A 20269-nucleotide genomic window follows, 5' to 3' on the forward strand; every position below is an offset into this window, starting at 1 on the left:
TGCACTATACAGTATAATGTACCCCATAGCTGCCCCACACAGTATAATGCCCCCTATAGCTGCACCATACAGTATAAGGCAGCCCATAGCTGTACCATACAGTATAATGCTCCCCATAGCTGCACCATATAGTATAATGCCCCCTATAGCTGCACCATACAGTATAATGCCCCCTATAGCTGCACCATAACGTATAATGCCCCCATAGCTGCACCATACAGTATAATGCCCCCATAGCTGTAATATACAGTACAATGCCCCCATAGCTGCCTCATACCGTATAATGCTGCCCATAGCTGCACTATACAGTATAATGCCCCCATAGCTGCCCCACACAGTATAATGCCCGCCATAGCTGCACCATACAGTATAATGCCCGCCATAGCTGCACCATACAGTATAATGCTCCCCATAACTGCATCATATAGTATAATGCCCCCTATAGCTGCACCATACAGTATAATGCCCCCTATAGCTGCACCATACAGTATAAGGCAGCGCATAGCTGTACCATACAGTATAATGCTCCCCATAGCTGCACCATATAGTATAATGCCCCCTATAGCTGCACCATACAGTATAATGCCCCCTATAGCTGCACCATACAGTATAAGGCCCCACATAGCTGCACCATACAGTATAATGCCCCCTATAGCTGCACCACACAGTATAATGCCCCCCATTGCGGCACCATACAGTATAATGCCCCCCATAGCGGCACCATACAGTATAATGCCCCCCCATAACTGCACCATACAGTATAATGCCCCCTATAGCTGCACCATACAGTATAATGCCCCCTATAGCTGCACCATACAGTATAATGCCCCCATTGTGGCACCATACAGTATACTGCCCCCCCATAGCAGCACCATACAGTATAATGCCACCCATAGCTGCACCATACAGTATAATCCCCCCATAGCTGCCCCATACCGTATAATGGGCGCATAGCTGCACCATACAGTATAATTCCCCCCATAGCTGTACTATACAGTACAATGCCCCCATAGCTGCCTTATACCGTATAATGCTGCCCATAGCTGCACTATACAGTATAATGTCCCCCATAGCTGCCCCACACAATATAATGCCCGCCATAGTTGCACCATACAGTATAATGCCCGCCATAGCTGCACCATACAGTATAATGCCCCCCATAGCGGCACCATACAGTATAATGCCCCCCATAGCTGCACCATACAGTATAATGCCCCCCATAGCTGCCCCATACCGTATAATGCCCCCATAGCTGCACCATACAGTATAATGCCCCCCATAGCTGTACTATACAGTACAATGCCCCCCATAGTTGCCTCATACCGTATAATGCCGCCCATAGCTGCACTATACAGTATAATGCCCCCCATAGCTGCACCATACAGTTTAATGCCCCCCAAGCTGTCTCATACAGTATAATGCCCCCCATATGTGCACCATACAGTATAATACCCCCCATAGCTGCATCATACAGTATAATACCCCCCCATAGCTGCACCATACAGTATAATGCCCCCCATTGCGGCACCATACAGTATAATGCCCCCCATAGTTGCACCATACAGTATTATGCCCCCCCATAGCTGCCCCTTACCGTATAATGCCCCCATAGCTGCACCATACAGTATAATGCCCCCCATAGCTGCACCATACAGTGTAATGCCCGCATAGCTGCCCCATACAGTATAATGCCCCCCACAGCTGTCCCATACAGTATAATGCCCCTTCAGCAGCTACAATAGGACCCTCCTCCCATACCTAGTATAATGCCCCTATATGTAACTAATAGAAAAATAACAACATAATTACTTTCCTACAGCCGTTCCCACGACGTGTGGAGGATCCCTTTCCTCCTCTGCACTGTGCTGTGAGTGACTCGTCGCAGACAGGCGCGATGTTGTGAGGTCACTACATCATGCCTGCCTGTGCCGAGCTGCTCACGGCACATCGAATGCTGGAGCGAGGCTCCAGTATTCAACCCAATTGAATCTGCGTCCTGTGGACGCAGGGTCGGTTGGAGGCGGGACCAGCGCGGTCAGGCTAGTACACTGCTCTGGTACCGGCATCACTGTCCATATTCGCTGTCCATATATGGACAGCGATGTCAGGTGCTTCCCCAGAGATGGAGTCCTGGAGCAGAGCCGCTAGCGCTCTTCCTGAAACGCCTCTCCTTCTCACATCTCTGTCCATATATGGACAGTGATGAGTTAACGACGGCAACGTCAGAACCCGGTGGCCGAGTGGGCCCCCCAAGTGGCGTGGGCCCCGGCACTTGCCCGGGTTTGCCGGATGCTGACGCCGGCCCTGTCTTTAGGACAAGAGTACCTGGATAGAAGATTAGACAGACACTTGGTGTAGCAGACACTTGGCGTAGCAGACGTTTGATGTAGCAGACGTTTGGTGTAGTAGACACTTGGCACAGATGACACTTGGCACAGATGACACTTGGCGCAGATGATACTCTCAACTCTGACACTAGACTTTGCACTGTAACAAACACAATTATGGCATATAGGATACGGAAACACAGGATAAGGGGCCATTAGTAATAACGAAAATCGCGAGTGGCTTAAAAAACGTCAGAAAATCAGGAGCTGCTTTCCCTTGAAAACAGCTCTGTATTTTCAGAAGTTTTTGAGTTTGTGTGTGCACATACCCTTACACTGACAGGCACTAATACTCTGGTATACTAAGTCCCTAGTTGGACTAAAAAAAATAAGTAATAAATGTGAAATAAAAGTTATTAGTAAAGATTACAGTAAAAAGTGGTTTTATTTAGTAAAAGTGTAAAAAATGTAATAAAAGTACACATATATGGTATCGCCGCGACCATAGTGATCCAAACAATAAAGTTAACATGTAATTTAAACCGCAAGATGAACACCGTAAAAAAGACACAAAAAGCAATGGCAAATTCTTTTTCTATTGCCCCCCAAAAATGTCATAATAAAAGTTAATCAATAAGTCCCATATATCCAGATACAGTACCCACGCTACCAGAGCTTTGGTACATGTACGCCCTTGTCAGTCACGGTGGGAGCTACCCACTATTGCTAGAATATCCCTAAGGTAAGAGCCACGCTCTCGACCCTGGGTTGCTTCGTGGGGCTTAGTGGACTATCCGGACCTACAGGTACCACCACGGGTCCTTACGTTGCTAATCGCTACCTTTCGTAGCAAACCCTCTCTCACCTTCAGACGGCAGCTGTAGTGTTCCAGAACGCCAAGGACACAACCAAGTAGACAGGTGACAAGTGTCGTTTATTCTGCAGTCCATACGATAAGTCCCATGTGAGTCTGTCACTCTGCCCTGCTTTTCTACCCCCTCCCACTCCACATCGGTGCATTCATTTTAACAGTAAAACGTGCTTCACAGCGACAGATATGCAGACAATATTCTCTCTTGACACTAGCCCAGGGACACAGGCAACTGTTGCGCACTTGTGGAACATGCGATGCTGCAACAGGGTATTGACCCACTGTTCGCTGGTTACTTTGAGGGACAGCGTGCAAGGTAAGCTGGTGGTCTATTTAGGGCCAGGGACGACTGCTAATATTGGAAAACTTTTTGTTCTGTTGCAGGAAACTGCAAATGCCCCAGTACCTTAGTCCTCTCTGATGCTTCCTTACTTTCAGTGCCTCCTGTTCTCTGCTGAGCTCCCTCTTTCCGGCTCCCTCTGCCCTCCAAGATGGCTTCCTCTCTTCCTCTCCCGCTTCACCACGCGCTCCTGCTCCGAGCTCTCATGCGCCACACTGCCCGACCAGCCCCTTCAGGGTGACGTCATGATGGACCAGTCACTCCGCCCGCCCTCCCCTTTACAGAGCTGACGGAGACTTTACTTCATCGTTCTGTGTGGGAGCGTGTATGAGTCATGAGCGCACGGCTCATGTGGATAAGGGATACATGTGTTTTGTAGGAACAACCCCTTTAATGGCAAAGCGGAGAGATACCTCCCTGCCATGCAGTAGTGTTCAGTGGCATTGCACCGTAGAAGCCGTAGCGGCTTCTAGCGGAGACTCCGGCCATGGGGCGGGCAGCACGGGCCCTCTCTCCGCTATGGCTGCTACAGCGGTAGTTACGCCACTGCCAGGCACTCATTAGAAATGTCTGGGTACCATACAAGAAAATGATCAGGCCAGGGCACCATGAATCCCTTCCTTCTTCCAGCAGGTATAACTTAGGGCAGAGGCGTAGCTAGGTTCTCCAGCACCCGGGGCAAAGATTCAGTTTGGCGCCCCCCCCCAACCTCTTTCCCGACATCTCCTTCCCCCTCGCCGTGTTTGTTTTCTCTACCAATCGACGTGTCATTTCTTTTTATGTAACGCGAGCATAAAATTATTTGTACATTTCACAAGCAATGTGGTTCTATACACAACACCAGAACCAAGCTCGGTACATATATACAGCCCCAGCACAAATATAGCTCAATTTAGTGCAACCCCTGCCGTATAGGTTTGTACGGCGTAAAACTACAGCTCCCAGCATAGCCCGAACAATGGTAAGGATATGCTGGGAGATGCCGTTTCACAAAAAATAAATCCTATCATAATCATACCACCCATCATCTCGCTGCAGATCATACAGTGACTACAGTGCTGATTAGAGGCAGAATAAACATTTACATTAAGTGACTCACCGGTGACGTCTCAGATTCTAGTTCTTTTTCTCCATTTGGTCCAGACCTCTATGATGACTTCTCCCGGTCACAGACCATTTCTGCAGTTTTCCGCTCACATGTCTTCAGCTTCTCACTTTTCCAACATTTCTGCACCTATAAATAAATATAAAGTTATCATTATACCACACACTACGCCCCTAAATATAATAGTGACATACACTGCACCTCTAATTATAATAGCACCATACACCGTGTCCCACACACACACTGTGCCCCCTGTAGATAGTGCCTGCCATAGAGCCCCCTGTAGATAGTGCCCCCATATAGACCACCCCTGTATATAGTGTCCCACAAATAACTCCCCCTATAGTGCTCTACAGATAGCCCACCCCTGTATATAGCCCCCTGTAGATAGTGCCTGCCATAGAGCCCCCTGTAGATAGTGCCTGCCATAGAGCCCCCTGTAGATAGTGCCTGCCATAGAGCCCCCTGTAGATAGTGCCTGCCATAGAGCCCCCTGTAGATAGTGCCTGCCATAGAGCCCCCTGTAGATAGTGCCTGCCATAGAGCCCCCTGTAGATAGTGCCTGCCATAGAGCCCCTGTAGATAGTGCCCCCATATAGACCACCCCTGTATATAGTGTCCCACAAATAACTCCCTCTATAGTGCTCTACAGATAGCCCACCCCTGTATATAGCCCCCTGTAGATAGTGCCTGCCATAGAGCCCCCTGTAGATAGTGCCTGCCATAGAGCCCCCTGTAGATAGTGCCTGCCATAGAGCCCCCTGTAGATAGTGCCTGCCATAGAGCCCCCTGTAGATAGTGCCTGCCATAGAGCCCCTGTAGATAGTGCCCCCATATAGACCACCCCTGTATATAGTGTCCCACAAATAACTCCCTCTATAGTGCTCTACAGATAGCCCACCCCTGTATATAGCCCCCTGTAGATATAGCCCACCCCTGTATATAGAGCTCTACAGATAGCCCAACCATGTATGTAGCCCCCCTGTAGATATAGTCCACCCCTGTATATAGTGCTCCACATATAGTCCACCCCTGTATATAGTGCTCCACATATAGTCCACCCCTGTATATAGTGTTTCACAGATAGCCCACCCCTGTATATAGCCCCCCCCTTGTACATATAGTCCACCCCTGTATATAGCCCCCCCCCCTTGTACATATAGTCCACATATAGTGCTCCACAGATAGCCCACCCCTGTATATACTATATACAAGGGTGGGCTATCTGTGGAGCACTATATACAGGGGTGGACTATATGTACAAGGGGGCTATATACAGGGGTGGGCTTTCTGTGGAGCACTATAGGGGGAGCTATTTGTGGGATACTATATACAGGGGTGGGCTATATCTACAAGGGGACTATATACAGGGGTGGGCTATATCTACAGGGGGACTATATCTACAGGGGGACTATATACAGGGGTGGGCTATCTACAGGGGGACCATATCTACAGGGGGACCATATCTACAGGGGGACCATATCTACAGGGCTGGGATATACACAGGGGGGCTATATCTACAGGGGTGGGCTATACACAGGGGGCTATAGCTACAGAGGGGGGCTATATACAGGGGTGGGCTATACACAGGGGGGCTATATCTACAGGGGTGGGCTATACATAGGGGGGCTATATACAGGGGTGGGCTATATACAGGGGGAATATATCTACAGGGGGCTATATCTACAGGGCTGGGCTATATACAGGGTGACTATATCTACAGGGGGGGCTATATACTGGGGTGGGCTATCTATGGAACACCATATACAGGGGTGGGCTATGTCTACAGGGGGCTATATACTATATAGCCCACCCCTGTATATGGTGCTCTATAGACAGCCCACTCCAGTATATAGCCCCCTGTAGATATAGTCCCCCTGTAGATATAGTCCCCCTGTATATAGCCCAGCAGATATAGTCCCCCTGTATATAGCCCACCCCTGTAGATATAGTCCCCCTGTATATAGCCCCCTGTAGATATAGTCCCCCTGTATATAGCCCAGCAGATATAGTCCTCCTGTATATAGTCCACCCCTGTAGATATAGCCCCCCTGTAGATATAGCCCCCCTGTATATAGCCCAGCCCTGTAGATATAGTCCCCCTGTATATAGCCCAGCCCTGTAGATATAGTCCCCCTGTATATAGCCCAGCCCTGTAGATATAGTCCCCCTGTATATAGCCCCCCTGTAGATATAGTCCCCCTGTATATAGCCCCCCTGTAGATATAGTCCCCCTGTATATAGCCCAGCAGATATAGTCCCCCTGTATATAGCCCAGCCCTGTAGATATAGTCCCCCTGTATATAGCCCAGCCCTGTAGATATAGTCCCTCTGTATATAGCCCAGCCCTGTAGATATAGTCCCCCTGTAGATAGACACCCCCCGTAGATAAAGTCCCCCGTGTAGATATAGTCGTCGTCCCCCCCCCCCCCCCGCAGATACAGCCACACGTCTATTACAATTAAAAAAAAATAATAATAATTCAAACTCACCTTAATCCCGCTCCCACGCCGTCCGGCAGCCATGGAGACCTGCTCTCTTCTGCGAGGGTCTCCAGGGGGTTGAACACAGCGTCTATGAAAGGCGCTGATTGGCTGGGCAGGATGACTTTCCCTGCCAGTCAGTCAGCGCCTTTCATCGACGGAAGCGTCACGTCGCTTCATTGGTGGAGAGGCGCTGAATGGCCGGGCACGGAACGTGCCCGGTCATTCATTGCTTCTAATTGTACCTGTGTCCTTGCGACACAGGTACAATTATAGTGCAGGAGGAGTGGGCGCTGGCGCCCCCCTCTGAACTGCGCCCGGGGCACATGCCCCGCTTGCCCCCCCCTAGCTACTCCCCTGCTTAGGGCCTTATTCACATATTAATTCAGTTTTATTTTATTGAAAAAAAACTGCCTACGTATATATTGTATATACTATAAAAGGTTTTATTCACACTTCACTTTTTATGTACATGTTTTTTTTTAAGCGCAAGACGTTTACCATTTTTAGACCATTTAAAAACGCATTTTTTGTTTTAGCATAGTGTGTATTTGCACGTTTTTCTACAATACATATTTTTTCAACATTACAAAAATATCAAAAAAATTGGTAAGCCTTTAACCAAAAATTTAACAAATATGGATGAATAACTAATAACTTAGGACACAATATGGAGCAAAAATGAAAACAATACTAAAACAAAGACGTAACAAATTGTAAAAAAAAGATCTGTGTTGCGCATTCGTATTTGATCTATATTTTCAGACGCAAGTCTGAATTAACCCCTTAGTTTACAATTTCTCTGTATACATACACTGCAGTTAGAGCTCTACAGTGACATATCAAAATAACGTCTTGAGTAATGAGGATTTAAAACAAGCAAATGTAATATCAGATATTGTTTTAATCACTACGCGCTTCAAGGCTGGACCGGCCTCTTCATCAGGTAAAATACAAATGCATATTTGTATTTTATCTAATGAAGAATCCGGTCCGGCCTTGAAACGCGTAGTAATTAAAACAATATCTGATATTACATTTGCTTGTTTTAAATCCTCATTACTCAAGAAGGGTTTTACCAGGTAGCAGCGCCAGGGAAAATCAGTTTTTCCCTCAAACTTCTCAAATCACCATTTACCTCTGGACCCTTTGGATCTGGATCGGAACCCAGGCTGCAGCAATATTTTAAAACACACTTTCAAGGATGTTGTGCGCCTAGCACAACCAACCAGGTCAGCAGAACTGATCACCTATCGGTGGCTTTTTTACTTTATCATTTGATGCACTATGTACGCTTTTTGTTGTTTTTTCTACTCTACTGTTTAATATCAAAATCACGGCATTATCGTTACCCGCATACAGCCCCAATTTCTCCTTATGACAGAAAAATTTGTCAACACTGTCACCAGTTCATTAATCTGGAGTCACTTTTAGAGGCACAAAAGTGGCAGAAAATCTTTATAAATTAGTCATATCTGTGCGAATCTTAAGCCCTGACCACCTTTCCAGACACATTCGTATGTGTTGGAAAAAGTGTCACGGGACTTTATAAATATCGAGTTTGCACGAAAGCAGTGGCGTAACTACCGCCGTAGCAGCCGTAGCGGCTGCTACTGGGCCCGCGGCATGAGGGGGCCCGTGTCGCCCGCCGGCATGGGCCCCCACCATGGCCGGAGGCTCCGCTAGCAGCCGCTATGGCTGCTACAGAGCGACGCCACTGAACACTACGGCAGAGCAGGGAGGTATCACCCGCTCTGCCATTAAACAAAAGACATGTATCCCCTATCCACAGGATAGGGGATACATGTGTGATCGCTGGCAGCGATAAGGAGAACGGGGGACTGAAAGTCCCCTGAAGTTCTCCATCACAAACCTCGGACTTCTGGGGTCAGTGTCGGCAGCTTCGTAGAAATGAATGGAGCGCCGGTCGCGCTTGTGGGCATGCGTGACCAGCGCTCCTTTCATTTTTATTGAGCAGCGCAGACGCCGGAAGTCAGAGGTTAGCCATGGAGAACTTCGGGGGACTTTCAGTCCCCCGTTCTCCCTATCAATGCCAGCGATCACACATGTATCCCCTTTCCTGTGGAGAGGGGATATATGTCTTTTGTAGGACACACTGTAGGTCGCATTTTTTGGGGAGGGGGGAAGCTGTATGGCGTTCCCTACAGGGGGGGCTGTATGGCGTTCCATAGAGAGGGGGCTGTATGGCGTTCCCTACAGGGGGGGCTGTATGGCGTTCTCTACAGGGGGCAGAATGGCGTTAGCGCCATACAGCCCCCTCTGTAGATGACGCCATACAGACCTCTCTGTAGAGAATGCCATACAGCCCCCCTGTAGATAACGCCATACAGCCCCCTCTGTAGAGAACGCCATACAGCCCCCCTGTAGATAACTCCATACAGCCCCCACTGTAGAGAACGCCATACAGCCCCCCCCCCTTGTAGGGAACGCCATACAGCCCCCTCTGTAGATAACGCCATACAGCCCCCTCTGTAGATAACGCCATACAGCTCCCACTGTAGAGAACGCCATACAGCCCCCCTGTAGATAACACCATACAGCCCCCCTGTAGATAGCGCCATACATCCCCCTGTAGAGAACGCTATACATCCCCCTGTAGATAACGCCATACAGCCCCCACTGTAGAGAACACCATACAGAGTCCCCCTGTAGATAACGCCATACAGCCCCCTTTCTAGATAACGCCATACAGCCCCCTCTGTAGATATCTACAAATGGGGCTGTATGGCATTATCTACAGGGGGGGCTGTATGGCGTTCTCTACAGAGGGGGCTGTATGGCGTTATCTACAGGGGGGTGCTGTATGGCGTTATCTACAGGGGGATATATGGCGTTCTCTACAGGGGGATGTATGGCGCTATCTACAGGGTGGGCTGTATGGCGTTATCTACAGAGGGGGCTGTATGGCTTTATCTACAGGGGGGGCTGTAAAAAAGGCACTATCTACAAGGGGGGGTTGTGTGACACCCAGGGTCAAAAGTTTGCTATGGGGCCCAGTCTTTCCTAGTTACGCCCCTGCACGAAAGCCTTATTTTTCAATGTGTTTGTGTCAGAAAACTGGCATAAATCAGCCCCATTATACTCACATTCTACATGTTAAACAATGCTGTGTATGCTTCTCTACTAATAGAACATTTTCTAGTGGACTTTACCTCAAGAGTGACAAACGTTCCTTCTTTCTTCCCATTGATCCTTGCTGCACGGTTCAGGTTGAAAAGAGCTTGTTGTGTACGTTTCCTAAGTACAAGCCACCGATACGATTCTGGAACCCACCTGTTTTTAAGGTAGAGGGATGTGGTTGAGTAAATGAATAAAACATAAGTACACCGTTCTAAATCTTCCTGTTGTGCTGAAGCATGTGATTTCCGAACCGGAATAAGAAAACTCGCTGAGCTACGCTGTTTCCGTAAGATCCATAGAACTGAATAGTAGTTATGAAAACAGTGTAACTCGCATGCTACGCTGCTTCTTTAACTGCCATTCTCTACTATGGGAGTTACGAAAACAGCGTAGCTCACCTAGCTATGCTGTTTTCTTCTTCATGGTTGTAAGGAACACAGAGAGGTAGAACAGGGTTTAGGGGCTCCGTTCTAAAGATAGGTGCGGGACCCAGAGGTGGGACCCGCATCTGTCTGACGTTTATGTCCCTGATGGGAAAACCCCTATAAGTAAGTTGGAACAACTTACTGCTGCAAGTTATTTTCAAAACTTACCATTGCAAAGAGTCGACTGCGCTCCAGACTGACTCACGCAGTAGAAACATCATCAATACCGGCAAACATCACATGCCTCACCAAAGAGAAACAGTTCCAGCCATCACATCAGGGGTGAGTTAATTAAATGTTTAACCAAATATAGCAGGCGAATTTTAAGTTTATAATTTTGTATGGCCCACGAATGATGTTATGAATATCCAAATGGCCCTTGGCAGAAAAAAGGTTCGCCACTCCTGGTCTAAGGGGACCCCTGATATTCACCCTTTAACCTCTATACAGGAATCTGGACTTCGCTACCACAAAAATAGTCTCCCAGGATGACGGCCAACTTGAATTGCAAGTAAGCAGAGTCAGGAATAGCAAAAGGTCAAGGCAAATGAGAAGGTTCGTAACGGTCACATTGCAGGTGGTTAGGGTAGATGAAAGAGTTTCACCACTGGTGACTAGCAGGATGTCGACAGGCAAGGAGGGTCAAAAGTACAGGCAGAGGTTAAACACAGGTAATGCAATAAACGAAATAGCAGAGGTACTCTAGGAACATGAGGAACCAAATTGCTTTGGAAAAGAACACAGGAAGGGGAGGACCTTAAATACCTAGGGACAGCTGGGTAAAATGATTTGGCATTCGCTAGCCCTTTAAAAGAGCAAGAGCCTGCGCATGCGTACACTAGGACCTAGGGCAGAATGCCGGCAGCGTGGGAGGCCACTATACTAAGACCTCAGAGAAGAAGAGCGGTGCCAGGCAGGAGAAAGTGCTGGGTGCAAGTAACTGAATCACAGTGATGGAGAGCGGCCATTACAGTAGTAGTTTAGTGTTATTATATAAATAGAATATAAAATATATTCTTCTACATCTTTCTTAAATTTATCCATCATTATAATTGACTGCATACTTCTAGAAAACCATTACCTACCATATCAGAATGGGGAATATGAAGTAGGGTAAGGAAAGTGTCAGCTGCAGCCAGCGCCAGTCTGTTATGGCATAAGCCACTCCTGCTAGGATGATTTGTCCGATGCTTAGGCAGGCTCCTTGAATAATTGACACAGTTGGCCGATATTTCTTTGGAATCCATTCCATAGCTGCAAGAAATTAAAACTTTGATGATGACGGTATATTCCTATTTAACTCCATATACTTCTACCAGTGTGGCTTAAGTTTAACTCCAATATCATTAGAGCAACAAGTGTGCATTATATGGGAAAACAGGCACGAATACCACAAATCTTTGCACCCCCAGTGATATTGCAAAAGGGAAAATTCAGTTGCAAAGAGCAAAAAAGAGGAAGAGGACTTAGTGGTTGCTTCTACGTCCCTAAACATCCCCTTGATGATCTTAGGGGGATGGACACAAAGTCACATAGACTTGTTTGGAGTCTGTGGGGTGGGGGAAGTACCTAATATTGTTGTCCTAAATAGAAGGGGTTGATGTTAATTAAGTGATTGGAACGAAATCCTTAAAACATAAATGGAATTGAGTCATTGTTAATAGAGTGTCACATCATACCTCCTGTCATGGAGCGGGTTAGTGGACCCACTAGGCCGTACCGCCGCAGCGGGGAGGCAGCTGGCCAAACAACAGGACATCCCAGAAATTCAATGTCCCACACAAGGGTACCTGAATAGTCCAGAAGGTGGCCGCAGCTCTGGCACAGATGAGATGGGTGCAGCAGATGGCGCCAAACGTGGCGGATGACACAGGAGCCGCAAGTTGCGCCAGACGTGGCGGACTCCTCCAGGCATTGCAGAAGACACAGGGCATGGCGGATTCCTCCAGACGTGGCAGATGACACAGGATGTGGCGGATTCCTCCGGACGTGGCAGATGACATAGGACGTGGCGGATTCCTCTGGACGTGGCAGATGACACAGGACGTGGCACGACTCGATACTAAGGCACAGCACGGGAAACAGGAATGGGTAACAAGGCACGGGTAACAATTGGAACGGGAAACACTAAGGGACCATTTGCAAGACAGACTGGGAAAACTAACAACGCTCAGGCAAGGATTAGAAGGCCAGGGGCCTTCTTATAGACCAGGAAATCGTGGCAGTTGATTATGATGACGATTTCCTATTTGCGCGCGCTAGCCCTTTAAGGTCGGGCGCGAGCAATCGCGTGCACCCTACGGGACACAGCCGAACAGAGTGGAAGTGAGCGCTGGCGTCTCCTAGGAGGGAGACGGGGACCAGCACTCACGGATCCATGGCTGCGGGCGTCGGGAGGTGAGTGAATCCGACGGCCCGCGGCCATGGACGCTACAGTATCCCCCCTCTTACGCCCCCTCTTCTTGGGGCCAGAGCAAGAGAGGAATTTTTTAATAAGAGCAGGGACGCTGAGCTTCTCTTCTGGCTCCCAGGACCAAACCCTCTCCAGTCCACCAAATAGAAAGTCCTTCCTCCTACCCTTTTGAAGTTCAGGATCTCTTTTACCTCGAATACATCAGAAGGACCGCTGGGGGCAACTGGGGATCTAGAAGTCTTGCTGTAGCGGTTCAGGACCACTGGTTTCAGGAGTTAGGGATTCTGAGGGTAGGAGGCAGCCGCAGCTTATAGGAGACAGGGTTGATCTGTTGCAGGATCTCGAAAGGACAAAGGAACCTGGGAGCAAACTTGTATGAAGGCACCCTCAGGCGAATGTTACGAGAGGACAGCCAAACTTTAGTCCCTGGAAGATACTGAGGTGGCTCTCTTCTCCTAGTATCCGCCTTTTGCTTCATGCGATCTACCGCCAGCAAAATAGAGGACCGGGTCATTTGCCAGATTTGCAGGAAGTACCCATATGCAGAGTCAGCAGCGGGTACCTGAGATGAAGTCGACACAGGAAGAGGGACTCTGGGATGTTGACTGTACACGATGTGAAACGGAGTGGAGGTGGTGGACTCACTTGTGTTGTTGTTGTATGAAAACTCGGCCCATGGAAGAAGCTGTACCCAGTTATCGTGCTGTGAAGAGATGAAGTGGCGGAGATAATTCTCCATGATCTGGTTTATCCTTTCAACTTGCCCATTGGACTGGGAGTGATAGGCTGAGGAAACATCAAAACTCACATCCAGGAGTTTACAGAGGGCTCTCCAGAACTTTGACGTAAACTGAACACCCCGATCTGACACGATGTGAAGAGGCAGGCCATGCAAGCGAAAGATGTGTAGAATGAAGAGACTCGCCAGACGAGGAGCAGAAGGTAGGCCGGTCAGCGGGATAAAATGTGCCATCTTAGAGAACCCGTCCACCACCACCCAGATGGTGCTGCATCCTGCTGATGGAAGGTCTGTGACGAAGTCCATTGCGATGTGCTGCCAGGGGGTACTGGGTACAGGCAGAGGTTGAAGCAGGCCGGCAGGCTTGGAGTGAGTCACTTTGTTAGAGGCACACACTGTGCAAGCAGAGACAAAGTCCAGAACATCCTTAGGTAGCGTGGGCCACCAGAAGTGACGAGCAATCAGGTCTCGGGTTTTACGGACACCAGTGTGCCCAGCCAGTTTAGAACTGTGTCCCCAGCGGAGAATTCTTCTCCTGTCTGCCAACCGAACAAACGACCTCCCAGGAGGGATATCTCTAATCTGCAGAGGATAAGCGGTGACAACGCAGGACGGGTCTATGATAGTCTGAAGGGACTCTACCGTGTCTTCCGTCTCAAACGATCTGGACAGGGCATCGGCCCTCACATTCTTGTCCGCGGGACGGTAGTGGAGCAGAAATTGGAAACGGGTGAAAAACAGCGACCACCTGACTTGATCGGGATTCATTCGTTGTGCAGACTGAAGGTAGTTGAGGTTCTTGTGGTCGGTGAAGATCAGGATGGGGTGAGCAGCGCCCTCTAGAAGATGTCTCCACTCCTCCAGGGCCAATTTGATGGCCAGTAGCTCCCGATCTCCAATGGAGTAATTGCGCTCAGCAGAAGAAAACAGCCTTTCCTTTGGAGCTCCTCTGGAACAGAAGTGCACCTGCACCAACAGAGGTAGCGTCCACTTCCAGAGAGAACTGCCGAGATACGTCAGGATGATGGAGGATCGAGGCTGAAGTGAATGCTCTCTTGAGGCTAATAAATGTGGACTCTGCCTCTGGAGTCCACACTTTGGCGTTCACACCCTTCTTGGTAAGGGACGAGATGGGGGCTGTCAGAGAAGAGAAGTTAGGAATAAACTGCCGGTAGAAATTGGTGAATCCCAGGAACCGATGTATGGCCCTTAAGCCTTGAGGACGTGGCCACTCTAGGACAGCTTTCACTTTCTCCGGATCCATCTTGAGGCCTTGATCCGAGATGATGTAGCCCAGTAAGGGCAGAGAACTCTTCTCAAAGACGCACTTCTCCCAGCTTGGCGTATAAATGATTCTCCCTTAATCGTAGTAGAACCTGACGGACATGCCTCCAATGAGTCGTCTGATCTGGGGAGAAAATCAAAATATCATTGAGATAAACAACAACACAGACATAGAGTAGATCTCGGAAGATATCGTTAACGAACTCCTGAAACACTGCGGGAGCGTTACACAGTCCGAAGGGCATCACCAGGTATTCGTAGTGCCCGTCCCGGGTGTTCAAAGCCGTCTTCCATTCATCACCCCAGCGAATCTGGACTAGATTGTAAGCCCCCCGCAGGTCTAGCTTAGAAAATTTTTTGGCTCCTCGTATGTGATCAAACAGCTCAGAAATGAGTGGCAACGGATATTTGTTCTTGACTGTGATCAGGTTGAGGCCCCTGTAGTCAATGCAGGGACGAAGGGATCCGTCCTTCTTTTTAACGAAGAAGAATCCAGCCCCGGCCAGGGAGGAAGACTTTCATATGAAACCCCTCTCCAGATTCTCCTTGATATAGGCCAACATGGATAGAGACTCTGGCAAGGAGAGAGGATATACCCGTCCACGGGGGAGAGAGGCATTACGAACCAGTTCAATGGGGCAGTCATAAGTCCGATGTGGAGGCAGCGTCTCAGCCTCCCTTTTGCTGAAAACATCTGCATACTGAGCAAATTGGGAAGGCAGTCCCGCCAACGACAGAGGCAGAGAAGGCTTGACAGGATGGATCTGCAACAGACAACGACCATGGACTTGGAGCCCCATTGGAGAACCTCTCCAGAATTCCAGTCCAGGACTGGGGCATGTAGTCGAAGCCAAGGCAGGCCCAGCAGAACAGGGTTGATGGCCTTGGGCAAAACAAGGAAAGAAAGAAATTTGAAATGCAGGACTCCAACCTGGAGCTTCAACGGCTTGGTCTTAGAAATGATGGGATCAGGCAGAGGCAGTCCATTAACTGAGGCAACAGCCAAAGATGTCTCCAGGGGAACTGTGGGCAGCTGAAGATGATCCACAAGCTCTTTCTGGATGAAATTTGCAGTCAAGATACGCAGAGACTTGATGCGTCCTGTCGCCGGATACTAGGGTCACACGAATAGTCAATTTGGAACCGAATGCTCTGTTAGGTTCCGTTCCACCTAGGGTTGTCTCTCCAACCAATCCTAGGCAAGGGGATCTCTCTGGCTTCTGGGGACACAGACGCACAATATGGCCTCCACGGCCGCAATATAGACAAAGTCCAGAAGTGCGTCTGCGTTGACTCTCCTGGGTAGACAACTTGACATAATTCCTCTGCATCGAATCCTCTGGTGGAATGACTGAGGGGGATTGTGGGACAGCCGAATCTAGCCTGGGAAGTTCTCTCTCCCGGAGAACCTCTTGGGAACGTTCCCGGATCCTCACGTCAACTCGGGAGGCGAGTAAGATCAGATCGTCCAGGGTAGATGGCAGATCGCGAGCAGCCAGCTCGTCCTTGATCCCTGAAGACAGTCCCTGCCAGAAAGTAGCCACCAAAGCCTCGTTGTTCCAGGTCAATTCAGCAGCCAGGATACGGAACTGGATGGCATACTCGCCCACGGAGAGGTCTCCCTGGTGTAGGGTTAGCAAGGATGCAGTAGCCGAAGAAACTCTCCCAGGTTCCTCAAAAATCGAGCGGAAGGTCTGTAGGAAGCACTGCAAGTCCCGGGTCTCTGGTCCCTGATGTTCCCACAGAGGATTAGCCCATGCCAGGGCTTTGCCACTAAGGAGAGAGATGATGAAGGCGATCCTGACGTCATCCGAACAGAAGGACCTGGCATGTAGTCTGAAATGGATCAGGCACTGATTAAAAAATCCCCTGCAGGACTTCGGATCTGTGGAGGTAGCGGCAAGAAACACAGGGGGTTGGTACCGGTACAGACAGGAAGTGTAGCAGGCGGAACCGCAGGAACAGGTGTGGTGATGACTGTTGTTGGCGCAAGCAGCGGATGGGTTATGGCGTTCACCGACAGGAGGAGCTGGTCTTGTCGTGACTGGAGATCCTCCATCTCGGCCAGCATGGCTTGTGTCGTCAAAGTCTCAGGTTGACCAGCGGGGTCCATGGCCTGAGCGTACTGTCACGGAGCGGGTTAATAGACCCACTAGGCCGTACCGTCGCAGCGGGGAGGCAGCTGGCCAAACAACAGGACACCCCAGAAATACAATGTCCCGCACAAGGGTACCTGAATAGTCCAGATTGTGGCCGCAGCTCTGGCACAGATGAGATGGGTGCAGCAGATGGCGCCAAAAGTGGCGGATGACACAAGAGCCGCAAGTTGCGCCAGAAGTGGCGGACTCCTCCGGGCGTGGCAGAAGACACAGGACATGGCGGATTCCCCCAGACGTGGCAGATGACACAGGATGTGGCGGATTCCTCCGGACGTGGCAGATGACACAGGACGTGGCGGATTCCTCCAGACGTGGCAGATGACACAGGACGTGGCACAACTCAATACTAAGGCACAGCACGGGAAACAGGAACGGGTAACAAGGCACGGGTAACAATTGAAACGGGAAACACTAAGGGACCATTTGCAAGACAGACTGGGAAAACTAACAACGCTCAGGCAAGGATTAGAAGGCCAGGGGCCTTCTTATAGACCAGGAAATCGTGGCAGTTGATGATGATGACGATTTCCTACGGGACACAGCCGAACGAAGCGGAAGTGAGCGCTGGCCTCTCCTAGGAGGGAGACGGGGACCAGGGCTCACGGATCCATGGCTGCGGGCGTCGGGAACCTGACGGCCCGCGGCCATGGACGCTACACCTCGCAACTTTCCAGTATCACAAAGAGAGATAACGGATGTGGTGCGCCTAGCACGCTACCGCTATTTTTGTTCTTTTAAGCCACGCCTCTAATACCACCCAATCCCCGCCCATACACACCTGGTTCAGCCCATACAGTATCATGCTGCCATAGTGCCTCCCACACAGTATAATGCCATATAGCTGCCCCCACACAGTATACTGCCCACTAGCTGCCACCGTACAGTATAACGCCCCATAGATGCACCCATACAGCATAAAGCCAACACAGATGCCCCCGTACAATATAATGCCCACACAAATGCTCCCATGCAGTATAATTCCCACACAGATGCCCCCATACAGTATAATCCCTATACAGATGCCCCCATGCAGTATAATGCACAACAAATTCCCCAATACAGCATAATGCCCTATAGCTGCCCCATACAGTATAATGCCCCATACAGTATAATGCTCACATGGATGCCCCCATACAGTATAATGCCCCAATAGCTGCCCCATACAGTATAATGCCTCATAACTGCCCCATACAGCATTATGCCTGCATAGCTGCCCACATACAGTATAATGCTCCACTAGCTGCCCTTATACGGTATAATGCCCCCAAAGCTTCCCCTAGTGCCAGTGCCCACACAAACTGACAGTACCCTTGTGGATAGTGTCACAGTGTCCATGTAGATAGTGCCCATGTAGATAGTGCCCTATATAGTGCCACAGTGTCCATGTTGATAGTGCCACACCCTTTAAATAGAGCGCCACCCCCTGTAGATAGCGCTACCCCCTGTAGATAGCGCCATTGGGACTCCCTCTAGGTACGGATTCCCCAGCCAGAGCATAGGCCGGGGATTCTGCTCCTAGAGGGAAGCCCTGATGTCAATGTCCATATATGGAAAGACAGAAGGAGAATATCACAGCACTGGAGACCCAAAGCGATATGCAATATACTGAGTGTAAGCCTCAAAGGGACCTGATCCAGAGTCCCACAAATGGAATCCCAAAGAAAAGGGGCAAGGCAGCACCTCCAACAAAACTGGAATTTTATTCACCCACAGGTACGACGTTTCAGTCCAACAGGACCTTTCTCAAGCATATGAACATACAAATGAACCACAGTATATAAGGACCTCATGGAGTCATGATTGCCAATAATACAATCAATATAAAAAGTATATAAATGCATAAAGGACATTATAAAAACATGATACAATATATCACATTATAGAGGGTAAAAAGATTACAAAATAAACTTAATACATGTGCAAAACATAAATTTACAGCTCCCAGTTGATATCCAGGCATAGCTTAAAGAGGCTCTGTCACCACATTATAATTGCCCTATCTTCTACATAATGTGATCGGCGCTGTAATGTAGATTACAGCAGTGTTTTTTATTTAGAAAAACAATCAATTTTGACGGAGTTATGACCTATTTTAGATTTATGCTAATTACTTTCTTAATGAACGACAGGGCGTATTTTTACTTTTTGACCAAGTGGGCGTTGTGGAGAGAAGTGTATGACGCTGACCAATCAGCGTCATACACTTCTCTCCATTCATTTACTCAGCACATAGTGATCTTGCTAGATCATGATGTGAAGTCACTTACTCACACATTAAAGTTACTCGCAAGATCACGCTTGCTGTGCTGTAAGTTCCACACAAACGTTACCGAAGTGTCGGGATTTTGAATAGACATCGCGTCCTGGCTGGAGGTGATGTCTATTCACTCTCAAGACACTTCAGTAACGTTAATGTATGACTAAGTGACAGCACATAATGATCTAGCAAGATCACTATGTGCTGAGTAAATGAATGGAGAGAAAAGTATGACGCTGTTGGTCAGTGTCATACACTTCTCTCCACAACGTCCACTTGGTCAAAAAGTAAAAACACGCCCAGTTGGGCATTAAGAAAGTTATTAGCATAAATCTAAAATAGGTCATAACTCCGTTAAAATTGATCATTTTTCTAAATAAAAAACACTGCTGTAATCTATATTACAGCGCCGATCACATTATGCAGAAGATAAGGCACTTATAATGTGGTGACAGAGCCTCTTTAAGTGTTAATTTGCTAGAAACTTTCTATCTTTAAGAAATAATTCCAATTTAGGCCCCATGCACACGAACGTAAAAACGCCCGTAATCACGGGCCATATTTACGGCCCGTAATTACGGGCCCATAGACTTCTATTGGCCACGTGTACCTCCCAGTATGCTTACGGGAAGGTGCCCGTGCCGTTGAAAATTATAGAACATGTCCTATTTCAGGCCGTAATTATGGCACGGGCAGGCCCATAGAAGTCCCGTGTGTGCACCCGT

The 20269-nt window shown here is 48.7% G+C and overlaps 1 protein-coding gene across 1 annotated transcript in view; it reads right to left on the bottom strand.

Annotated features, from left to right (window-relative positions):
• LOC142660249 (solute carrier family 22 member 6-B-like) overlaps positions 1-20269 on the bottom strand; it is a 159384-nt gene that overhangs the window by 104472 nt on the left and 34643 nt on the right. Inside the window, exons 4-5 of the mRNA XM_075836832.1 lie at positions 11778-11946; positions 10300-10420 (exon numbers count right to left, since the gene is read on the bottom strand). Of these exons, the coding sequence (XP_075692947.1) occupies positions 10300-10420; positions 11778-11946 (290 nt within the window). The remainder of the gene's footprint in view (positions 1-10299; positions 10421-11777; positions 11947-20269) is intronic.

The sequence above is a fragment of the Rhinoderma darwinii genome, chromosome 9, assembly GCF_050947455.1.
Source record: "Rhinoderma darwinii isolate aRhiDar2 chromosome 9, aRhiDar2.hap1, whole genome shotgun sequence".
NCBI lineage: Eukaryota > Metazoa > Chordata > Amphibia > Anura > Rhinodermatidae > Rhinoderma > Rhinoderma darwinii.